Source organism: Trachemys scripta, chromosome 11 (genome assembly GCF_013100865.1).
Source record: "Trachemys scripta elegans isolate TJP31775 chromosome 11, CAS_Tse_1.0, whole genome shotgun sequence".
Lineage (NCBI taxonomy): Eukaryota > Metazoa > Chordata > Testudines > Emydidae > Trachemys > Trachemys scripta.
In genome coordinates, this window is record NC_048308.1 from 11,298,157 (window position 1) to 11,323,676 (window position 25,520).

Here is a 25,520-nt window from a genome sequence, read left to right on the forward strand (position 1 = left end):
CTCAGGACGCTTCGCCCAGCCCCAACTGCAGCGCTGGGGGGCCCCCAGCCCGAGTGTCCCCTGCTAGGAGCCTGCCCGGCCCAGCCACAAGGTGCAGGCGCTGCTCCCCCCGCAGCACGAACCGCAGCGGCCCCAGGGCGACGTGCTGCTGCTGCCAGGGCTAGCTCTAGGCTTTTGCCGCCCAAAGCAAAAAAAGAAGAAGAAGAAGAAGAAGAAGAAAAAAAAGACGGCCAGAATGCTGCCCTCGAAAATGTGCCGCCCCAAACACGTGCTTGGTTTGCTGGTGCCTAGAGCTGGCCCTGCCAGTGAGCCTGCCACACCAGAGGTGGCTGCATTTCCTGGCTAATATGATCTCTCTTAAATACAGCAGTTTCAATGTTAACTCGCCAAGAAAAGAGAGAGAGAGAGAGAGAGAGAGAGATGGAAAGTATCTGATTTAGATAGTAAGTACCTTGTAGAAGGCACTTTGTTTCTAATACAGATTGTAAATCACTTGGGGCAGGGACTGTCTTTTTGTCTTAGCCCAATCGGGGCCTGGTCTATGAATAGGGCTCCTAGATGCTACAGTAATATATATATGTTTGCATAATGCTGAGCACAAACAACAACAATAGTTTGGCAGAGTCGCTCATGTGCTTTGACATCAGCTGATGAAAGACTATGCATCCAGTTGTTACTCCCATGCAAATAAACACCAATTGTCCCAATTGCCTTGTTGCAGCCAATAGCCAGACAGCATTCTTGTATCCAGCACAGTCACAACAAGCCAAGCCTACTCCCATTTAACAAGCGGCTTGTCGCTGCAGCCCTTTTGGATACAGGGATTCTGAAGCAGAGGGGGTCGGGCTTGGCATTTTATTTGCAAGTCAATACCCAGACTGTCCTTGTATAGCGGGGCTGAGGCTCAAAAATGTGGGTGTGTTTGTGGAAGGGGCATCAAATTCTTCTCTGCATCCATCTGTTCCCAAAATCTTTCAGATGTGAAACAAACAGCAGATCACCTGTTGGTGAAACACTGAGATGAGCTCTCGCATCCGTTTTTGCTCTAGATAATAAATGTAAAGTAACAGACACTGCAAAAGCCCTTTGAGGCTAAATACTGATATTGCAAGATTTACCTTTCCAGATTATTGAGTAACTTGTCACTGAACCATCAGAAGGGCAAGCTACCGTAAATACTGTGATACATTCAGGCAGATTGCACAGAGCAATAGTATAATACCGGCCAAATTCAGGGACCTAGAGTGCAGCTCTGCTGTTAAAATTAATTCTGTAAAAAAGGATAGCCTGGGGTTCCATACTTATGGTCTCTCAGTGACTCCTGATCAAATGTCATCAGTTTAAAAGTAAAAAGACAGACGTGGTTTTTCTAGCTGCTTGCCCAGCAAACCCTGGGATCTGGGTTCTTTCCTGTTTGCAACATCACCAGTGATAAATGGCCCGCTACACCTGTGAAGCGCCACTGTCTTCAGATTATGCCCTCACTAACACCTGTGCAATGCCACCACCTTTAGGGAGGGCAGAATCCAGTACTATTTTTGGAACTTAACAGCTCTGTTGATGCTGTGCAAGTCAGAACAGAATCCAATTCATTCTCCCAGGGTATAATTCAGTTTGTTTTCCTTACACTAGTTTGGTTCTGCAGGGCAAACAGGAATAAAAAGGGAGTCAAAAACTTGTCTTAGTCACTCAAGTTAGTAAATCTAACTATGAATACAGCCAGGGAGCAGGTCCACTGAGTAAGAAGGTGCCATTTTCAGAGGAGAATCGCACTTTCAATAGCCCACAAAGTATGTACATGCTGCATGTGCAAAGGAGGAAGAAAGCATACCAATGTAGGCTCAGATACCTGGTTTTGAGGGCACAGTTTACTCAGTTACGTTTGAAAATCTGGCCCACATTGTGCAATAAGGATACTCAAGACAGAATGAAAAAAATCAAACATGACAAAAATCTCTAATGACCGCTCAGTCCCTAACAAGAAATGTATGATCTGGGCTCAAGACAATTACAATCAGACTGTTGTTGACTCCCTTGCAGAAACTGGTCTTCAAACATGACCCTCAGCTCCTGCAGAATGGCTCAGACCCAAACATCTTGCAAAATGAAATAAACACAGGACCATCTGGTCTCTTCAGATCCATTAAAGATTTAGACTATAAGCAGACCCATAGCTCAGGTACAGTTTTGTCACTAAAGATTTTGTCACATGCTAAGCTGTTGCCTTTGATCTAAAAAATAAACTCCTTCTACACTGCCACAGCTGTCAAGACAAAATTTTTAATTGTAACATGAAATTGTCGCACCACCTGCAGCATCAGCGTTTTTGTTTCCAGTTAGAACGATAGCACTAGCAATGATGCTTACCAGACATATTTAATCTTAAGTGCTACTTTTTCTTTGTAAGCACAAAAAGTATGCTACTTATTCACAGTGCAGTTATAACGTGTCCAGTATAAACAGATCACGTTCCAGCAGATTTCTCAGCCCCGGTGTCTGCTGTTTTCAGCCTGGCTCTGTAACCAGCTTGTGAATGTCTTCAAACATATGCAGACACGTTAAAAGTATTTCTATATAACATAGCTGGACTTTATTCCCTCTTCCACGCCAGCAAGGCCCTACTTTGTGTCAGCATCACAATCCCTGTCTCTCCCTGCTTACATACCCAAAGTTCTCTTCATCCTCGAGGCTCATATCACATGTAAGCTGTGCCACTGTGGAAGTGGTTGTTAATCTAAAAGAGATCACAATGTTTTCAACGGATATCAGTCGAGCTGACTGTCACAAAGCACATGGTTACTAATGGTTGGCAAGGTTGTGATCTAAAGGCCTTGACGGAGGAGTACTGCACTCTGTACAGGATGGCCCATGCTCCCTGTGGTGGGTTGGAGGTGGGCAGGGATGAAACTTTTGCCTGTGCATCACCCTTAACTTCAGCACAGTTTGACTTCCCCCCTTCTTTACTATTATTTACGCCCAGTATTGACAGAGGTGGACTAATCTCTTTTATTCAGACTCTCTCTATCATTGCAGGTAATTTGCTTGGCTTCGCCTTTGCCATGCCTCATTAGCTGGGGTGGGCAGAGCAGACCCATATAGCATGTGCAATTGGCATAACTTTTACAAGCCTGCTGGCCAGGCCTGAGAGAGACACAGGGAGGAACAAGTGACTTGCCTAAGGTCAGATCCGTGACAGAACCAAAACTAAAACGCAGATCTCCCAAGTCCCAGCCCTGCACCTGCTCCCCTGTGCCATGCTGCTGGTTGGCTCACCAGTGAAATGCAGTCTCCTCTGGTGTGGAACACTACAGAACAGTTTTAGGACAGGAAACGAAGGAGGCAATATCAATCTGAACTACAGGGGGAATTTAGGTAGGCCAAATGTAACTATCCACACTGGAATTTGGCCAGGATGTTGAGGGATCACACCTCTACTCTTGCATGAGATCTTCCATCAGCTCCTTGGTTTTATATCTGAACTGAAAGACGGCACCTCATCCCTTAGGACATTAGTACAATACTGATTCAGACAGACACTTAATCACCAACAGCAGTCCCTTGAGCACCCAAGGATTATTCCTTGAGGTCACCCAGCCAAGTACCACATAGGCCTATCCTGGTTTAGTTTACAGAGGCTGACAAGGGCACAGCCCAACCCTGCTCCCAGGGAAGTCAACAGCAAATCCCAAACTGATTTCAAAAGGAGCAGGTCCTAAAAAACAGGGGTCCCTTCACTGAAATGAAGGCAGCTTGGGGTGGAACGCAGCTGCTGTTAAACAGCTACATGACATACATTTTAGGGCAGGAAGTGAAGAAGAATATTGTATCCCTTTAAAATTGCAGGGGCTGGGGGGGTTAAAAGGCAAGCAGAATGGGATCACCTGAGCTGAAATTTGACCACAATGTCAGGGCTAACACCAGTACAAACCATGCAACATGAATTGATCTATCCATTTATGTCTTGTTCACTGAACTGAGAACTATTCTCCGCTCTTCTCTAGAAGGGATTTCCTAATTTAACCTCTAGAAGTGAAGAAATTATCCGCTCTAACCAGCGAGCAAAATTAAATCAGAGTTAATCATTAACCAGCAAAAATTAATAAAAGATAATATACTAGTCACCCAATTCTACAAAACAACCACCCTTAACTCAGTTTCCATCATGTACATCAGTCACTTCCCCCCACATGCCTGACTGTTAATCTTCCCTTCATAGCTCATTTCAGAAGAGAAGGTAACATTTAGCAGTAGAAGGACAGGCTTATTGTACGGTAAAGCTCTGTTAAGTTATTGTATGTGAAGAATAAGGTGATGTTTTGCGCCTTTCTGGGACGAAGCATACTAAAGTAGATCTCTCATGAGAAAGAGAAGCTGTAATTGTAAAGCTCCCATCTGTTCAACTACATAATCTCAGCATCAGACTGAGAGACAGAGAAAAAAAATCTAAACACAGAAAGCTCCTTGCCGGCTGCAGGAAAACTTTAGGACTCAGATTAAGCCATGAAGGATCAATAAAGACCAGAGCAAGCCATCTACTTGCTGAATCTGTCCAGCCTCACTAGGTGGCACATACTTCTGCTTGTGTCTTTCTCAGCCACCAGGAAAATGGCTCTGTGTCATGTTTTGAAACACTGCTGCGGATGTAATGATTATGGGTGGAGGCCATTTGGGAGCCAAGTGAATTTGTATGAACAAAAGCTACAGCCCTAAATCTGGACTGTCCAGGGCTCTGTGGGATTTTCAGTTTCCTTCCTTGTCCTTGCCCTGAAACAGCACTGAGAAAAAATCTGAAGCATAAAAAAACTTGTCATGCTTTAAACTGGTCGGTTCAGTATAAACATGTTGATATTATTCCTTCAAAAGGGGACTTTGTGTGCACTAGCCACCAGAAGAGTTTAAAAGGGTGGGGGGTTGCAACATACATTTCACCTCTTCATTATTTCTATCGATATTTATAAATGGGCAAGGGACTGAAGAACATAAACTCTACGAAATATCCCGCTAACACTAGCCAGAATCAATAGGCAAGTCCCCCAGTCTCTCACAACCATGAGTGGCAGTAACAACGCCACAATGGAGGGCAGCATCAAAAAACATCATCTCCAAATGCCCCCCTCATGAGAACATCCCTGGCATCCCATCCAATCTCAAGCAACTGCATGAGAAAACAGCTGGGGCTTACACTGGGTCCTGGAGGCCAGCAAATCCAGGTCCTAGCAGGCCACCCTTTTTCCATCCCTGCACAGCACCTTCAGGGAAACACATTAAACATCACTCAGTGTCCAATATCCCCAAAATGGTTTTGTTTCTGTTCAGCATTTGCACTGAGCCTCTCTATACAGTCTATCCCCAAGAGAGCTATTGTGTGTCTCCAGTGAGTTACGGGACAAGGAACAGATGCATTGACAACAGACAACGTTCTCCCATTGCACCCATTTCACCCACCCACCCACCCCTCTCTGCCTTCAGAAGCAGAAGAAACAACAAAACAGCAAATCCAGACTGTTGCCTAGCGCTGGCTCAGCATAAACACGGTGAGCCCCATGCATGTCCTCTTCATGGATGGCCCAGACCTCCAAAGAATCTTGGGGATGCATGGGGTTTGGAGGCTGAACCTTTCCCTGGCCTCGAGGGCAGTGAAACTTTTCCCACTTCTAAAAATACCAACCAGGTGGAAACTCAAGCAGTTCCCAGTCTCTTAAGTGGGAAATTTGGCCTGTATCTTGCATAGGCTCCTCCAAAGAAGATAATTATAACTGTCCAAGACTAATACTAGGACAACTAGCCCAGCAATGCCCACCCACAGCGCCTACCACAATGGACTCCCGGGCTATGACTTGAGCTCCTAGGTGCTATCACAATCCCAATAAATAAATAAGGAGAAGAAGAAGCAGCAGCACTTACATTTGTGTATTGTAGTGATAGGGTATTGAGAACACCTTCCATCTTTCCCTCCCACGGATATTAGGAAATTGAAAACACACTAGTCAGATAGGCAATGGAGCCACTTTGATGGTGGTACCCGTAATATGATGATGTCAGACACAAACACAGCATGAGGCATCAATGCCAGTCACTCAAGCACTGCTCTCATTGCCTCTGCTCGGAAAAACATAACACACCAAACAAGAACGGAAAGGGAATCTTTTCTCTGTGGCAATCGCCATCCAGCAATCAAGCTTTACATGAAAAAAAAAACAACAACAGCCTATAGGAGACTGTGATTGAATTACTGAAGCTCACAGCTTGTCCCTTTCAGTGATTCCTTAAAATGTAAGGGTAGGATATAAGATGGTAGGAGAGGTGAGGAGAAACTTGAAAAAGAGGGGGGAGAAAACAGTGGGAGGGAGTTTGTCCTTTATATTTGTCTGTGATAAATTGAAAAAAAGCCTAAAGGAGTTTTGTTTTCTGGTTTTTCACCTTAGAAATCTCAGGAATGCCAAGTCTGGCCTTCCCTACTGTTGTTGTTGGAGAACTTCTTGGAGGAATCAGAGATGTTTATTGGGGACTTTTCTCAGCCCTTCACTGAAGTCACGGGGTGCCAATTCCTTACTGAAAGGGAGCTTCTCTCTCAATGGTTTAGTTAAATAAGTGTTAATAAAAAGAAACAAAACAAACTTCCAAATACTATGAATAATAACAACAAAAATTCCTTTCCCTTCTCAGTTAATCAAGTTTCACTTTCTGCTATGTGATCCTAATAATTCCCCAGCCACCCACAGCATGCAAAAGACCTCAATTTCTAATGGTAAATACTAGCAAGATTTCAATTTATTTTCAAAATCTTTCAGGCCTTTCTTTTATAATGAAGCACAACAAAGAGGTCGACCACCCACTTTCCCCCCCCCCAACCCCCTTTTTTTAAAAGTTCCCTTGACATTTTCATTAGCTGGAAGGCAGCATCACTGCAGCTGAGGAAAGAGAAAAGCCCGTTAGAGGAGCTGAGGAAAGAGATCTGTTTTGTTGTCATTTTAATTTTTGCTCCCTTCTGAGGGCAGTGCTGCTGGAGTCTGTCAGACTGCTGGAAGAGGAAGTTAACTGGCAAGACTCCACCAAAGTGGAGCTGCTAGGTCATTGGAACAATAAAAAAGCAAGAAAAAACATCCTGGCTGCAAAAAAGAAAAAAAAAAAAAAAGAGCAAAGCCCATAGCAGTTCCCTGGGTGTGTACAGTACAGGTTGAATGGAGTGAACTAAGCCCTAAAACATCAGGACAATGTCACTGCTGACTTTTAGAAGCACACGAGTTAATTTATAGCACAGACTCTTCTGCAGTGCTAGTAAGTGTAAGGAAAGAGAAATAAAACCCAATGTGTCTGGAAAGTTTCTAATCATTAGAAAACTTACACAGGGCTTGACGGAACAATATTTCCGAGGAAGCCAGCCTGCTTGTATGTAAAGATTAATTACTCTTTGAATGTTAAACAGAGTAGCACGCAGCTCGTTGCTCCATTAGACAGTTCCCGGACACACTTATTTAAATGGGAAGGCATAGGAAAACTCTCCTTCAATAGGAACAGATTTCAGTAATAACACAGGGACTGATCCCAGGAAGCGTTGAGTGATCTGCAACTCACAGATTCAGGCTCTTAAAACTGGGAAAGGTGTGCGGAGCTCAAAAGTTTCAAACTGAAACTCTAGGATAGTGAACCCTAAGGCCAGAAGGGAGCATTAGACCATCACATCTGACCTCACATATACCACAGGTCACTAAACTTCACCCAGTGTCCCCTGCTTTGAGCCCAATAACTTGTGTTTGACTAAAGCATACCTTGAATGAGAACCCCAAAACTTTGCTGCTTGCAGCCTGGTCCACATACAGATTTTGTACCAGTATAACTATTTCAGTTAGGGGTGTGATTTTTTTACTACATGGGGGAATAAACTATACCTGGTTAAGCACTTTTTTACTGGGCTAACTGCATCTCCAGCTTTTACTACACCGGTAGAGTTAAAATGGCACAACTTTTTGTGTAGACAAGACTTTTGTTAAAAATATTCAGCCATATTTAGTCTGCAAAAACAACCCAAGCCCTTCAAATAATTAATACTTAACATTTCTAGAACACCTTCCATCCAAGGATCTCACAGTGCTTTACAAAATGAATGATTTAGCCACATACTTGCCACCTGCCCCCCCACCCAGTAGGAAAGCACTGTTTTCCCCATTTTTACAAAAAAAGAAGGCACAAAGAGGTGAAATGACTTGACCAAAGCCACAGGGGAAGTAAGTGCCAGAGCCAGGATTAGAACTCAGGAACATGGTCTGCACAAGGTCACTTAGGAAGTCACTGACAGAGCTAAGAGCACAACTTCAAGCCCCTGACTTCCAACCACAAAACCATCTTTTCTCTTCTTAACTCGTCGGAATTTTGTTTATGTTAGGAGTACAGGATCAGTACGTGCCTTTCATCCCATCACTCCTCCTCCCGCAAAAATGTTATTCCACTTCAAGACCTGCCCTCCAACAGTTCTTTGCCCCTTAAACCCATTCCGACTTAGCACCTTATTCTGGCCCACTCCCAAGCTGATTCGTCTTCAAAAGCTGAAAAAGGGCAGTACAGCACTTGCAAACACTCCCTTGGAGTGAATTTTTAAACACTTATTTACCGTTGTCTCATTGCTTTTTAATCCCATTGTGTAACAGGGATCACATTAACATGACGCACATCTGCAGTAAAAAGCTTCTTTAGTGATCAGACACTGCTGATTTGCGATGACTTTTAATCAGCCTCACAAAAGTGTTTATCACTTTGCATGCAGCAACACAGCAATCATTATCCCACTGATTGAGCTGTTTGCTGGGAGCTAATAATGCATCTTCAGCAAAGGACACCTCAACTGATTCTTCTATGCATCTCTCCACATTGCTTCCAGACAGTAGCTGAGTTCCCATTGCACATCTCAGTGCTCTTTGGGAAGCAGGACTGCAGCAATGCCACTAGCCTGAGTTCTTTCCAGTCACATCCTTCCAATACATGGTCTGGGAATGGTATACTGCTTTGGTTTGAACTGTACTTGATCTGAACACCCTATCATTTGCTTCCCCCTAATGAGCCATCCTGCCATCTGGTGCATGCAAAGTCTAGATGCTGGAATGGCTTTTCCATTGCTAATCAAAGCACAACAAAGCTTTGTTTCAATGGAATGCAAAGATCCAGGATAGGGGAGGTGGATTACAGCGTACTAAAGATCCTGTGGGTTCTAACATCTGCAGCATTCATCCCCACAAAAGCCACAAATCAGTTTGGCGGGAGGACTATTGGACTCAAGCAGATCGGTGCTCTGCCAGGGCTCCTTCTATATATGGAGATATACGTATCTCATAGAACTGGAAGGGACCTTGAAAGGTCATCAAGTCCAGTCCCCTACCTTCACTAGCAGGACCAATTTTTTTGCCCCAGATTCATAAATGGCCCCCTCAAGGATTGAACTCACAACCCTGGGTTTAGTAGGCCAATGCTCAAACCACTGAGCTATCCCTCCCCCCCTCTACAACAAAGCTGTTCAGTGACTTCTTCCATGCATCACCAATGTGCCTGGAATCTCCTTGCTGATCCCGTGTGCCATGGAATCTCACTCCCCTCCTTCAAATGCCTCCAACTGACAGACCATGGCCCCAGCAAAGCACGTGCTCAACTTTAAGCATGTGAATAACCCCAATGGAATTACTCATGTTCTTAAGTGTTTTGCCGGATCAAAGCCTCAGTCAGGATCTTCCAGTACCAACCTTTACCCAGGTCTTCATTATGAACCGTGTCTATAAACGCCCAAGCGATCTTTTTTAAATCCAAAGTCAAACAAATTTTTGTTTTACTTTGTTACATCTTTCAGTGTTGCAACCCTTGTTCTCCTAGTGTTTATCATCAGCCCCTTGTTGTGTAAAGTCTCATTTAGAATGTAAGTTCTGCAGAAGAGGAATTTCAGGTTCTAACACATAAATACAGCTTTGTCTTTTCTTAGAGTCACTACAAAGGGATATAGTCCCATGTCTAGAATCATATGGCTGTTCTCTGTTAGATCTGCAAAGTGATTCACACAGCAGCCAAGAAAAACAAATCTTACTACATATTATGACACAGACACATATACCACATACTCTTATGCATATTTATTAACTGTAAAGAAAATTAATAGTTATTAAGGCCAGAAGGGGCCATTATGACCATCTAATGTGACTTCCTGCGTAATACAGGCCAAAGAACCTCACCCAATAATTTCTGCATCAAGCCCATAACTTCTGTTTGAGCTATCAGAGATCTTTTAGAAAGACACCCAGCCTTGATTTAAATACTTCAAGTGACGGAGAATCCACCACCTCTCTGGGTAAGTTTTTCCAATGGTTAATACGCTCACAGTTAAAAATGTGCCCTTTATTTTTAGTCAATTTTTCTAGCTTCATCTTCTATCATTACATCTTATGCATTTTTCTGCCAGATTAAAGAGCGATATACCATCAGAAATCTATTCCCCAGGGTGGTTACTTGTAGACTGTGAGCAAATCATCTCTTTAATTTCTCTTAGATAAGCTACATTGATTGAACTTCTTACATCTCTGACTTTACATTCTTGTCTCTCTTTTCTGAACCCTTTCCAAATTTTCAACCTTTTAGAATGTTCAAAATCCCATCTTGGCGCCACAAAAAACTTATTCTGTCCTATGAGAACAGCCAGTATGATTCTGATTTTACATAGCATCCACATTGTTTGTAGGCTGTGTAATAGAAATTAAACTAGCACATTCAAAACTCTGCTTCCGCTTGAACTGGGCTCATCACTTCCTGTTCTATGCACAGAAGTGGGAATTCAGGTCAGAGTGAGAAAGTGTCTGTCAGATTGGAAGCCACAACAGTACAATTTTTGTCCATGACACAGACATGCCACTATTGGACAGGAACTGCTGGCTTGGCATGGGGGGAACTGGTTTAGAGTTGCAACGATGCTAAAATAGGGAGATGAATTGTGTAATAGATGCTTGCACAGTGCCTGTCCCACACTATACCCATCTCATTCTCTTATTTTCATGAATCTGCAGCCCTGTGCTGCCTTATGGACGAGAGGTAAAACTCAGGTCAATGGCCATTGTGGTCAAAGTTACTGTGACACTTTTCAAAAGAGGAAGGGTTTCAAAGCTAGGGTTCTGGTCAGATTCCAACCTGGATAACTACATTCTGCTTCTGAAAATCCACCCACTCTTTGAATTGGGCTTAGTATAGAGCTGAGCAAATGTTAAACTTTAAAAAGGAAAAACCCAGACATTTGGCAGGAATGATAACATAATATAAATAATAGAAAATGACAGCAAACACTTGCTTAGGAAAATAATGTACTGTAAATTCCCATCACAATAACTGATGTTTTTCAATGAGAGGTTGTGTCACCCTACGAGGGAATCAACGCCTCCTCTCCCTGGCTGCAAAGCACATTTTCACCCCAGCTGTCCCGCCTTCGTCTCTGTCTGGCTTGCGAAGCTCCTTTGCTTCAATGCTACAGTGACCGCACTCTTTCCAGCAGGTCCACCCATAAATGACAGCGCCTCACCTGGAGGGCCACACCAGTCCCACAGGTCCCTAAACTTATTCCCTTTGTCAGTGTCCCATTGGTCAGCCTCACGGGTCACATGGTCTATGTCCCTCATGGCGGGCTCCTTGCACACTGCCCTTCAAAGTCCACCCACCTCTCCCCAGCAAATCTCCTTTTTACCCCAGCGCTGCCTCTTTCACCTCCTTCTCCTCTAATCACCTTCTAACTGCCTCTGAGCCCCCTCCCAGCTTGAGCTGCCGTCTCTTAGCGGTATCTCTCCCCAGGACAGCATCCTGGGTGCTGCATCACAGCTGTCGGCCCTAACATTGCTCCTCTTGGTCAAAACTGCAGCAAGTGATAGTGCCAGAGCAACTACACCTGTTCAACCCGAAACGAAATGCTTTGTTTAGGCTGCATGCTGGGTTTTAACATTTTTTAAACAATAGAAAAATAAAATAAAATAAATAATGGTTTTGGCCGAGAAAAGTTTAGTCTGAAAATGTTTGCCTTGCTCTGATTTAGTATTCAGTCACTCACTGTCCTGTGCGCTGTTTAACAACTGCCAGTTTTCACCCCAGCGGTGGCTACATTTCAGTGGTGGGCCTCGATATTCAGCCCTGTAGGATTCTTGCTCACTGGCCAGCCATGGGGCTGGTGGAAACCAATCGCTCTCAGAATGAGACTGATAGCAACTAGCTACGCCTTACCCCACAAAACCCTGCCTATGACATGAACTACTCGTGAATGGTATGATAATAACACCAGTGATGCCTCACTGACCCTCCCACAGCTGAGCTATCCAACTTCCCAGCAACCGAAGATGGGATTTGGGAGGAGATCGGAGAAAAATGCAAATGAGTAGACAAGCCGCTTAAGGAGAAATTAATCCCTAGGACAGATAAGGCCCCCATCCCCCTGCTCCTGGAAAAGGATGATGATCTAAACTGCACTTCCTAGATGAAGCTATAACCATCTGCCGCAGGAAGTAGTGATGGCAGTGCTGAGGGGGACACTGGAGGGTGTATCCCTTCCAAAGGTTGAGTTAGATCCTCCCTCCTCCTACCATGCAGGGGAAGAAACACTGACTAATAATCGCTTGATGAAATGAGCAGCTTTCAGCGTGTGGCTAATGCTAGGCCATCTGTGTGATTACTGTGTACACAAATAATTACACACACCTCCTTTGTGAGCATTAGGGATGGGGACTGGGGATATGTATTTGTAGCTACAATTTTCACTGGCTTTTTTATATGCCTCAGGGAGGCTCAAAACTGCATGCCTTCTCCAGGCTCCCTGATCATTTCTCCCTAGGGACTAAGAGGATACCCAGAAGAGATTCTCCCTGATGAACTACGGTTCCCAGCACCTTAGAGTTCAGCTTCACATCTGCATCATGCCGCCAATGCAGACAAGCCTAGGGCAATGGAGAATGGCAGGACTGCGCTGTAAATCTCATTGCTGTCAGTCAGGGTGGACACAGAGAGAGGGTCAGATAAGAAGGATGGAGAGATCTTTGGCAGGGTTTACACCCACTTTGCATAGGTTTGAATGGCTGCATCAGGAACAGTGGGAGAATCAGGCCCAGTATCTGCTTGAAATCTGTTCAAGCCACAGCCCAGCACGTCCACCCACAGTGCACAGACAAGCACCAGCTCATAGCGATAGCTCTGGTATTCTCTCGGAATCAAGTGACAAACAAGGTCAGGCTTTAATCCAGCATGTGACCTGAACTCATCCATTGTGGTTTCTTGTAGAGATATGAACGCTGCCCGCGTTACTAATCCTCGGGGCTGAATTCCGAAGATCTTTTATATTAAAAAATAGGACATTCTGGCAGATTGTATTCTATGAAATGTATCTAAATACAAGTCAACAGGCGTGCAATTATAGTCATTCCAGTTCTTTCATTCCAGTACAGAATTTTCTTACTTCTTTATGTTGATCCTTTCATGTGTCCACATTTGCTTTTTCTGTGTCCCCACATATGACTGTCTTCATGATTATTCTGAGCTCTGATCATGTTACCGCTCTAAGAAACTGATTTTCAAAGAGCCTTTATTTCCTGGGTCGTCTGCCAGTCTTATACTACACCACCAGCCTGCATCTGATAAACGAGCTGATAATAGCCTAAAGAGAGTTGAAATTTAGTGCTTAGCCCTGTAACCGAATCCGAATCAAACAATGATGAATGTTCAGATGCCTAAAGCTACTCAGGGGCATTTTTATAACGTCTTTTAAAACTTGTGCCAAAGGTAAGAAGCCTTTTGAAGATGTCTTTGTGAATTACAGCTGCTGAAACCCTTCTCTTTGTCCTTCTAGACACTGATGCAATTATGCCCAGCTCCAAAAAAGAAGATAAGTGATAAATTACAAGAGCCGTATTATGTCTCACGATCAAGGTCACCCATTTTGAATTTATGAGCAAAGCAGGTAATGTGCAGTTTGATGGTCTGTTGATATACCTTTCATGCTAATACATTTACAACACAGCCGTTGGAAATGACTTTAATATGACAATGCTGTTTGCCTCATTTAAGCATAATTTCATGTGGTTTTGGCAGCCATATTACCTTGACCTGTGAGCTTATCAGATCTCACAATCTAAGCAGGGTCCGACCTGGTCAATGTTTTTGGAAATCTCCAAAAAATCATTCAGATACACCAGAAAGTCGTGTTAGTAGGTGCCCTTCTCTCCAAGGCAGTATTGATGCCCAATATGGGGCTAGAGGAGCATGGGGCTGTGCTACTACAGAAGGTCTCTTTTACATAGCACTGAGATCCTGGGGTCAGATCTGACCTTGTGTGAATTGTCATAGCTCAACTGAAGACAACGGAACTCTAACACCGTCCACCAGCAAGGATCCAGCCCTGAAGCTTTAAAAGATTTTCCACAACAGTAAGTGTGTGAACACTGGTATTCTTACAAACTGTGCTGTGGCGAACAGTATTCCGTAGAGCCGAATCCCTCTTCTGATTGCAGCTGGAGAAATTCCTTTAACTTTCTCCTCAAACAACTATGCTGGCATGTGGCAAATACAGAATAGCTGCCACTCTCCACCCCAGAAGTGGTTGCACGTCAGTGGCATGGTGAGCGAAGACTCAGGTTGTTTGGGATCCCTTATGTTGAAAGGCATCCCATAAATCTGAGCTGATATGATTTAGTCCATCTTGAATGAGACAGAATTGCTGATAGAGAGAGTCCCACATGCTCACCCGACACTGATGACTATAAGGAATGCAGGGTATCTATGTAACAAATGTTATGTTTTATGAAACGTTCATGGTTACAGACAACAGGAAAGATGGTACTTGGAACAATTCATACATTATATAATAAAGTGCTTGGATCACTAAGGATGTAACCAAGGTTATGGGAACAGTCATTAAAACTACTGAGAAAATTAAAACAAACCAAAATATGTAAAGAAAGAAACAAGACAGGGAACATCTTTGTTACCATCTATAAAAGGGAAACAGGCACTAATAAATCAGCTGATATAGAGGCCTAGGTGTATGACTCTTGACTGTAATGCCAAAGGCCCTGACTTCAAAGCCGTCATGGCAGAAGTGAAAATTACCTGTGCAAGAGGTCAAACAGATGATTGTTTTAATGGCCCCCTCTGCCTTTAAAATCTCTGAAGTCATAGTTCAGTGCAAACAGGAGAAACGTAAAACAACCTAATTGTCAATTATAATAGTGAGGGGGGAAACTGACCTTATATCATAGGAATCTGCATTAAAAACCAAACTATGCACCTGCCTTAAAAGAGTTTTTACTTTACTTAGGGATAGACCATTACACTGTTTTTCTCTTTGCTCCCCAATATTCTGTGATCTCCTTGGCACTTCAGTAGATTAGGTTTGACAGCAATGTTCCAGAAATGCAGGCAACAGCTATGTTAACAGCTTGGAGAAACTGAAGTTTGCAAAGCTTCCTTTCCTCGAGGGAGCTGCATTTTTCTAAGATTATATTATTACTTGGGCTGGCCACTCAGCAACTCAGCATCATTTCCCTTTTGGGTGGGAAAGTTCTCTCCTCATCCTGTGACTCTAATTATGATTTCAGCCTGCAAGGATAAATGTAAACTCTGCATAATCAAAGTACAATAAGAAAGCAGTGTCTCGTGTAGCAGCAGCAGGATATTATGGTACGTATGGCCTGTGACGCCTTAAAATATAAACATCTGTACACACCTCTATTACGTCTACACAAAGAGAGGGAAACCTGGCTGGCTATTATAGAACAATTTCCCACAAATATACACTTAAACAGTCAATACATTCACTTAGACTGGGTTTGTGCCCCTCTTACATCTGCTCCCCATGAATATTCTTGCCAAGTTTACTAACATTCATGGAAATAGCGCGTTTGAAGTGACAATTGCAAAATGTCCACGAAGAGAGAATTTTAAACATATAATAATAATAATACCTAGTTCCTATATAGCACTCTTCATCAGTAGATCTCAAAGCACCTAACCAAGGAGGTTAGTAACTGTGAGTATTCCCACAAGAAACTGTCAATCAGCCAATCAGGAAAGAGAAAACACACCATAGGACGTACAAGTCAAATCAAATGTAAACAACAGAGCCCCCATTTGGGATATCAAATGCTTACAACAACAAGCTGCTTGCACACAATCTGCGGGCTAAAAATTACTCTCATCTGGTGAGTAGTTCTGAATAAAGACATTGGGTTGGAGAATCCTCAGGTAGTTAGTTAAGTTGCCTTTAAGGCTACTTTGCTCCACCAGAGAGTAACAATGCAGCCTTAGCAGGTGGCAGGAACCAGTCCCGTGCCTTTTTACAGAAACTCAATGTGGGCTATGGAGTGAGTGGATTGATGAAGTTTGAATTAACAAGGTGCTACGGGTGTGTGTGTGTGTGTGTGCGTGTGTGTGCGTGCGTGTGCGTGCGCGGGGGGTGGGGGGGTACAAGTAGAAAGATACCTTACTTCGAATGGGAGCAGCGGAAAAGACCTTGTGAGCTTCCAAAATGCCACCTTAACACACACACACACCCTCCCAAGAAAACACGGGAATTATTTTGGGGAAGTTCTATGGCCTGCGTTATACAGGAGATCAGACTAGGAGGCCACAATGGGCCCTTCTGGCCTGGGAATCTATATAACATCATTACTCTCACTCTAAGAAAACAAAACAGAAATCCCTGAGTGTTTTAGAACTTTCTGCTGCCCACTCAGATTAAAATACAGCAAGCCTGGGCTTTTCAAAAGGACTTAGCACTGTGCGCTGGGAACAGAGTTAGGTCAGCGCTATGCCTTTTTGAAAATCCCAGAGTGAGTGCTCATTTGGCAAGTTCCACTTTTATGTCAAAGTTGTGAAAAGGAAAAGTGGAGAAAGCTGCAATGCTCTGGGGCAGAAAGGATGGAGGCTGTTTTGCCATCCGACACTCTGGCTTACACCCCCCCGCAAACTGTTTTATTTCTCCTCATTCTTGAAATCGATACACTTAACTTGGCGAGTATGTTTGCAATTCTGGCAGTCTGGCCTTTAAGCAGGGCTCTTGCTGGGATTTCAGAGAAGTTGGGGAACAGGAAAATTTGAAAGTTCTTAGAAGGAAAATCATAGAAAGCCTGGGAATAGCTTTTCCAGGGTACAGACAGATTATTGCTGCACAGGTGGGGGTTTTGTTTGTTTGTTTGCCTTTATAAGAAAGCAGTCTGGGATTCTTAAATTGTATTTTCATTGTATTTCACTCATGTTTTCACTACACTGTGAAAGTGTTCCCCCTCCCCACCCCCGACTGTGAGCATTTAATAATTAACATTATTATTTGTCAAGTGAAGTACTGTTAAAGCCTCAGTCCTTCAGCCTTTACATGCTCATATGATCAATGGTCCTGAACACAATTTTCAGGTCTCTCATGCCATTACGACTTCAAGTTTTATTCACAGACTTTAAGGCCAAAAGGGACCTTTACAATCTGACCTCCTGCATCACACAGGCTGAAGAGCCTACCACTTGCCAGTAAAATCTGCCAACTAACCTTAGCCTTCCAAGGAAACAGCTAATGCTCATACACAATGACTGGACATTTTGTTTATACTTTCAAATACATGGTGATTCACAATGGGTCAGAACTAGGGGCCACCAATAGAGCTGGGCAGGAAATGGTTTTTGAGATTTCATAAATTTTCCCATTCCGCTTTGGGACAACACCAAGACCTTTCAAAGTTCTTTTGAAAAAACTAAAGAGAGGGAGACCCACCCCAGAATAGCCAATAGCGTGGTGGTTAGTGCACTAATCTGGGATGTGGGTCTCCAGAGACTTAAATCTGGGGCTATTCTAGGCAGAGTCTCTCTCTTGTTTTAAGCAGAAATCTATCCAGGCCTTGAGAAACCCTTTCCCGATGAATGTTTCATTGAAACCTGTATAGTCTCAACGGGGAAAAAAAACCAACCACCAGTTTAGAAGATTCGGCATTTTCTGATGAAAAAACGGTTCGCCAAAAAATTCTTGACCTGCTCTATCTACCATTGTTTTCCAGTGGTGTAAAGAAATCTCTTTCCAAGAATGACTTGAAATATCACAGTTCTGAAGAAGCAGTCTGGAAATGGAAGACTTCTGCCCAACAGCAGCAAGCCAGAACCACAACCTCTGAACAAGTCCTTTTAAGTTGTATGCTGAAACCACAGTCAAACAAAAGTCATTGCACACAGAGCGATTTTCTGCTGCACCTCAGGAAAAACAAGTCAGTTTCAAGATCAAACTTGCACTTACTTCATTTATGGCAGGCGCAAAAGCTCTGTAGCAAAGACTCCTATGATCATACACCCAAAGGGAACCTTATTGAATATTAGGCTTTAATACAGATGGTACAGACTGTGCCATCCCACACAAAGTGAACTCCCATCTTCTCACAGTACAATTTAATTTTACAAGATACTCAAGTAACTGTCCCACAATACACATCAGGGACAACCGTGGAAGTGTAACAGCAAGAAAATGTGAGGACAAGAAAGTTAAGGCCCTGACTCTGTTTAAGGCTAGGATTCGTGAAACTTGAGTTTTAGGCCCAGTTTGGCCACAGAATTCCACAAATCACGTAATCACTCTGTGCCTCACTTCCTCGCTGGTGTTAAACTGGGATCCATTAATGTTTGTGAGGTGTCCAGTTGTTAGAACAAGGAGTGCAAGAGACAAGGAAGGAAGAAGGTGGTACCAGCAAGTGCCAGGGTGCAAACCGCCTGAGATCTTAAGCAGCATTGGAGAGCGGGGGGTTGAGTTCCAGATTTAAATGATGGATCCAGGAGGCTGGGGGAAAGAAACAAACTGTTCTAGACACTATGTTGGGCAAAAATGCCATCGTCATCCTTATCTGATCAGTACTGTTAACTCTTTTGATACTTACGCAAATCACATTCACAGAGGAACTCATCCAGGGCACGTTACAATGGCGGGAGTACATTACATAGGCATTTCTTCTAACCAAGCATCAATTAATGCGCTGCGAGAATAAACCTTTCGCACTGTTTTTCCAGCCACAAGAAAAATTGCAGCTCATTACATTACCTGTTTTAAACTTAAGCAGTGGTTACTGAGTGGCTGGGATGATCGTAGGAAGCGTGCTGGACTCTAGGCGTGTGTGAGGCCTGTGATGGGTCTAATAGTTTGCAATGCAAGGCTGAAACCATCAGAAATAGCTTCTGTAATAGCACTTATAATAAAGTATCTCATCTCACATTCATGCAATGCTTATTGCAATAACCCAGCATATGACAGATTCATTCCATGTTAATGTAGGTGTCATAGTCACTGTAAGTCTGGATTACAAACATTTGCATTTCATCATTCATTAATCTGCCATTAAAATAAATGGTTACTGATTCAAAACCCACTTAAATCAATGGAAAGACGCCCATTAACTTCAGTGGACTTTCCATCAGACCCTTAATGCTTGTAAGGATCTGGGAACTGAGTAGCTCTCTCTCCCCTTCTCTTTTGTTCCCCTGAAGGAGCAAAGCTAACTCCATATAACTTCAGGGACTACAAATCTGCAGCACAAAAAATCATTTAATTTACATTTTGCATAAGGATGAGTGGGGAAGGGAGCGAGACCGCAAAGCGTGTTAGTGCATAGGTCTTCCAGGTACAGTACAGAGACACGGTGCTTGATGCATCATTGCTCTGCACCTTGAACAGTCATTTACACCAGTGCAAAGTGGGTGTAATCAGAACGGCAGTGTTTTATGTCCACTTCACACTGATGTAAAAGATTAGATAAGGTGCAGGCAACAGAGAATCAGGCTCATGGACTGGAGGGAATCATGTGATCAATACTAACTATTGAGTGGGAGGGAGATTTGAAACCAGCTTGAGGACACAAGCCCCCTCCCAAACCATCTCCCTGCTCCCCAACGCTCCTTCTACCAGAATGCTTCAGAGATGGGAGAGGAAGGGAGTCAATATTACACCGTTACTTCTAATGCTCATAATGTGCAGCACTAAAGAAATGCAAGGCAGCAACTGGCATGGAAAAGATGACGGAGGAAGGAAGGAAGGAAAGACAACACAGACATGGAAAGGAGGAATCTACTTATTTAGGCATTTGCACGGCTCCCATCATCACTAGGCTATCCGAGTGCCTCACATACCATGGCCACATAAGAGGGACAGAGAAGACAAGGGGAAAAGACATAAGGGGAAAGATTTGCTTGACTGGGGACCCTTGTCTAGACAGGAAACTTGTAGAGGCCCAGTGCTAGCCTTTACCATCATCATTTGTATTATGGTAGCACCTAGAGGCCACAGCCCAGATCAAAGACCTATTGTACAAATACAAAGAGCAAGCGGCAGCCCCTGCCCTAAAGATTTTACAAATCGAAGTAGACAAGACAGACACACATGAAAAGGGAAGTAGTATTATCCCCCTTTTACAGATGGGAAAGTGGAACAGAGAAATAAAATGACTTGCCAGTGGACATAAAGCAGTCTGTGGCAGTCAGGAATTGAACCCCATCTCCCAATTCAATGTCCTACCCACAGACTAGCCACTTCCTCTCAGGTACGCCTCCTCATGGTATGATATTAAGATAAAACAACTGCCAATAGAAAATGCATAGCAGAGAGTTTAGGTGGTCTCACAATTCCAGCTATTGCTCGAACCATCTGTCCTGTTTCTCAGCATGACTACTTTTTCTGAATACATCTGTGCCCGTCCGGATTCAGTTTCTATGTTACACAACAAGCAAAAAGGATTTGTCCTAGTCCTAATTTATTCACATCACAAAATGATTGCATGGTTTTGGCACAAACAGCCTACTGAAGGGAATGGAGGTGAAGCTGAAAGTCAAGACTGAGGTGCCCTGGCGGAGGTGCGGAGAGCAGCTTAGATAAGGCCTGCCTCTGTTATGCATAGTTTGAACTATCTCCGCCAGCTGCTCACTTTCACAGGCATTAATTTTTAAGATTAAGTTTCACTGCAGAGCTCCTCTCTGCTGATACCATCTACTTACCTAACTCTGCTGAGAAAGAACCTTTGCATTCTGACTTCAAAGAGAGTCAGACCACAAGCTGCCAAGATGCAATCTTTGTTTCCATGTAGCGACAGAGTGATGAGTTTACAAGAAATGCTTGTGGAAGGGTAGGCAAGATAGACAAAAGCTAACTTTTCAAGTGTCTGTAGCTCAAACCCCAAATGATTCAGTAGACCACATCAGACTACAGCTATAATACAGAATCATTATCTTGACTGACAGGCACAGAACCTTACCTAACATCTAGTGGATTGCAGTTGTCAGGACATAATCTAATTTATTAGGTAGTTTACCATGGTTTCCAGCAGCCATCATGCTCTCAGCCTTCCTAATTCCTCCTAGGTTAAGATCGACATAATTCATGGCCTACTAGAGCATGATAAAGTCTATGGAGAATGGCTCTCAGTGAAAGGCCTGAGCAGTCACTCACAATAAGCCAAATTTATTTTAGAGCTCTTGCGCAGATAGTTTTAGTTTTTCAAACCTTAATGATTGAAATGCATTCCTCTCTCACCTCAGGAGTCGTCAGAGCCATGAAAAGATGCTGCACTGCTATCTGAGCTTAAATTATATATATATATATATTTTCTACCCATCTAGGAATTTACATGACCCTCATCATTTAAATCTGAGCACATGATGATCATTAATGGATTTTCTCTCTGTCAGGTAGGGAAGTATTGTCCCTGTTTTACAGATAGGGAATTGATGCACAGAATAGGTTAAATGACTATCCCAAGGAACATAGAGACCTCTGTGGCTGAAAATGCAGTAGAACTGAGAGGCCTCTTAAATCGAAGTCAGTGCCCTATCTGTTAGGCTATTCTTCCTCCCTTGTTATGCAGGCATCATTGTAAATATTCTTTATAGGGCTTTATTTGATCCACCCAGGTATAAACTTTCTTTTATACGTGTACATTTGATAAAAGGCACCTTCTGGATATGTTAAGAAAATCAAAATATTTTTTCAAAGTAGTTTTAACCATATGTTCTGAAATTGTAGCTCTATAAATAAAGTACATCTCTAAATAGCACAATGTGACATTGGGGAGTTCTCTCCACAGCAGAAATTACTGGGTGAAATTCTATGGCCTGTGTGACCGCGAGGTCAGTAATCATAGTGGTGGTCCCTTCTGGCTTTAAAACCACTGAAGCTATATTTATCACATGCTAGAGTTCTTTACACTGTACACAGAAATCCAATGCCAACTTTTCAAACATATTAATCATCCTTAGAGTTATGTGTTCAAGTTGGAAAACAGGGAAGTCATGCTGTTTAAAATTATATCCACTTTCCCTATAAAAAACGTGGCCTGTGTGCCAGCCTGTGTAATCACCAATCTAGGCACTGACCATGGTCAGCGGATACCGCTGTATAGTGTATACCTGACAGATGACTAATAAGAAGAGGATTTTACAATCTATTGTGACTAGCTTCCCATTCTTCATAGCAGAAGCGCAAGAAAGAAAGAAATTTAAAATGATTACAATTCTGAAAAATCCCTACATCTGGATCTGAAAGGCCAGTAATCAATATGAAGCAGGATATGGCGAAATCTGAATGAAGAAAACATCTGGGTGGTATACAGAAGAATTCTCACTGCACCTGCTGATTTCCTGCCCTGGAAGTATTGCGTAACACCTGGTAAAATATACACCTTTGGAATGCAGCAGCAACTAACTGCCATGGCTACTAAACTAAGGACCATCCTGGAGCGTATCCACTTCCTACTGAGGTTCTGCTCGCCTTGTCATTTTCATTTCCACATTACAAAGTAAGAGGCAGAATCTTTTAAAGTTGATTCAGTCAGTATAGTGGATATTTACAATCTGAAATATGTAAATGAAGAAATCTGAATGAATTTTATTGTATTCTTTGCACAAGCCTTCATCTGCTCAAACCCTCCTTTATTACACTAGGATACAACTGTGCAATGTTCAAGTGATTTCAAGGGACCCAATAATTTATAATTACCAAAGCAAACAAATCTGTGCTTATAATATTTCTTTAGAATTCAGTTTGATATTTTGTTACAGGCTTCTGTAGACTGTATTTAAAAGTATAAAGGCATCATACTCTGTTTAATTTAATCATCTCTTAAACCCAGAGGTATTTCTTTTCATATTCTATTCTCTCCCAACAAGGTAGCATTTAAACTTTTGAAACTCTAAACTACATCTGAGAATGTGAATTTTAATTCCATATGTATTAACTAACAGGATCACATTTATTTTCTTTTTCACATCAGCATTTGTTTTGTATTTTCATAAAATGTAAACGTTGCCACAAAAAACAGGCTGATGAGGATTGCAAATTAAAAGTAAAACCTAAAGAGGAGAAATAGTCCAAACTTTTCTCTCTCTCCTTTTGTATCACAGGTAATCGGCTACTAAGGTCACCAGAATGACATAAATGCTTACGCTGATCAGGGCCTTAACCTTTCCAGTGGTACAATTCCAGTATGTTGTAAGGGATTCATCCAACATTACCTTCATCATGTATGTTATCTCACAGACTTTGCAAATAGAGGCTAAACTCCTTAGCTTTCCAAGGGCAGGATTCAAAGCTCTTTGAAGCCAATAAGAGTCTTTCCATCAACTTCAAGGGGCTTTGGGTCAGACTAAACCCAGCTGAAGGGTGCCGGCTGTTCTGCAGCGCTGCCCACACACCCCTTGCTGGACTGCCTACATTAACTTTCCTTTCCTTTGCAGCCCTTTGTGTTGGAGGAGCGCCTGATTTCCCCATTACTCAGAAACAGCTGCCCGATGCCTGTGCACCCAAATCCGCTAGGAAGTAGACTCGGGACAAGCCCCCAGCCTGCTCGCGGTGCTCCCATCGTAACAGGGAGCCCCCAGGCGGCTCCCCCCAGCTAGTTACAATTACATAATTCCAGGGATCTACCCCAGCAGCTGCTTCGCCACTTCTTAGCACAATTCCTCTGCTGCTGTGTCTCTCTCTCCGCCCTCTGGGATAACACAAACCAGAGCCCATTCCCCCTGGATACGCTTCCACGCCGCACCCCAGCGAGCATTGCAAAGTGGCCGAGGAGGTGCATTGGCCCCACACCCACATGCAACCTCCTTGCCAACATTTGAAAGCTGCAAATAGGGATTTTCGGAGTGGGATAAAATAGGGACATGCTTATTTAAAAAACCAAAACCAACTCCTCCTCCTCCTCCCTGGAAATGTATTAGCCTGCAGGGGATTTTTGCAGAGGGTGGGGAGTTGCAATGATTTTGCTCCAAAAATAGCCACACAATTGGCCCGGGTCTCTACAGCTGGCTTCGGTGCTGCCCAGCCCTGCCTGCCCTTGCCGGGACGCGGGATGATCTGATCACCCCCCAACCGACCCTCCCTATGGCAGCGAGCAAGGGCTGGGAAAAGGGGGAGCCCTCTCCAGGCAGGGCAGCGCCCTTGCTGAAGCCAGAAGGGTGCCAGGGCTCAGGGGCACCCCGGGGCGAGCTGGGTGGGTGCCTGAGCGGGAGAGCACCCCCACACCCTCCCCAGAGCAGCAGCTCCCGTGCCTCACTCACCCGGGCTGCTGGTGTGTCCTCCCGCCGCCGGCTCCGAGGTGCTGCCGGACACTGGCGGCGCCCAGGGCACGGAGCTCTCCCTCTCCCAGGGAGGCAGCCGGGAAGCAGCCGCCGCCGCCGCAGCAGCGGCTGCAGAGACGCCCCGGCTGGAAGAACCCTGCGGCCCCGCGGCCGGCGTGGTGGCTCCGCTGAGCTGGGTCCGAGCACGGGGGTCGCTGGAGGAGGCGAAGGGGCCCGATCCCGCAGAGGGCTCCAGCAGCAGCAGCAGGAGGAGGAGGCTAAGTTGGCGCAGCAGCAAAGTGCAGGTTGCTCGCATGATGCAGCTGGGGGGCTTCACATGCCCGGCTAGTAACATTAATAATGATTATTAAGGAACCCGGGATAGATGATGGGGCGGGGGGAAGCGAAGGGAGCAGGCAGATCAAGGGGAAGCAGCGGCAGCCCCTGCCTTAAAAGTTCCCCGGGTCCATGGGGAGGCTGAATGGGGGGATTTCATGGTCGAGCCCCCGAGGGTAACACTAGTAAGTGACTAACAGCCTCATGCTAATTACACGGAGCCTGAAAGTAAAAGGACAGGCACAGGCTCCTCCTAGAGGTTGACATCACCAGCCAAAGCCGCTTCCCCGGCTCCGCTGGTGCCCTGGCCAGCCCTCCTCCGCAGCCCCATCCCGGGGAGAAGGGGCCGGGGGCTTTGCAGACCGGGGAGGGCGGGGACACCTCAGCTTTGCCCTACGTCCTGAGAACTGAAAAGTGCTACAGCGTGGGACTTCTCCTCCCGCGGTCAAACCAGGCTCTGGACTGCACAGGAGAGGGGCATCGGGGGGGTTTTGTGAAAGCATCTGACAGCACACGGTTTCTCGTCCATGGTTATTTACCTATCATGAGAATTGCAAGATGCCTGATAACCATATGTTCTGTATGGACATCTTTACATCCTTCCCCCGCCCCCAGTTGTTCCTGCCCCT

The 25,520-nt window shown here is 44.2% G+C and overlaps 1 protein-coding gene across 6 annotated transcripts in view; it reads right to left on the reverse strand.

The window, feature by feature from the left end:
• HEG1 (heart development protein with EGF like domains 1) overlaps positions 1 to 25,101 on the reverse strand; it is an 82,713-nt gene extending 57,612 nt beyond the window's left edge. For all 6 annotated transcript variants that reach the window (XM_034785107.1, XM_034785110.1, XM_034785105.1 and 3 more), the window contains exon 1: positions 24,556 to 25,101. In XM_034785107.1, the coding sequence (XP_034640998.1) occupies positions 24,556 to 24,910 (355 nt within the window). In that variant the 5' untranslated portion in view covers positions 24,911 to 25,101. The remainder of the gene's footprint in view (positions 1 to 24,555) is intronic.
• Between the last annotated feature and the right edge of the window lie 419 nt (positions 25,102 to 25,520).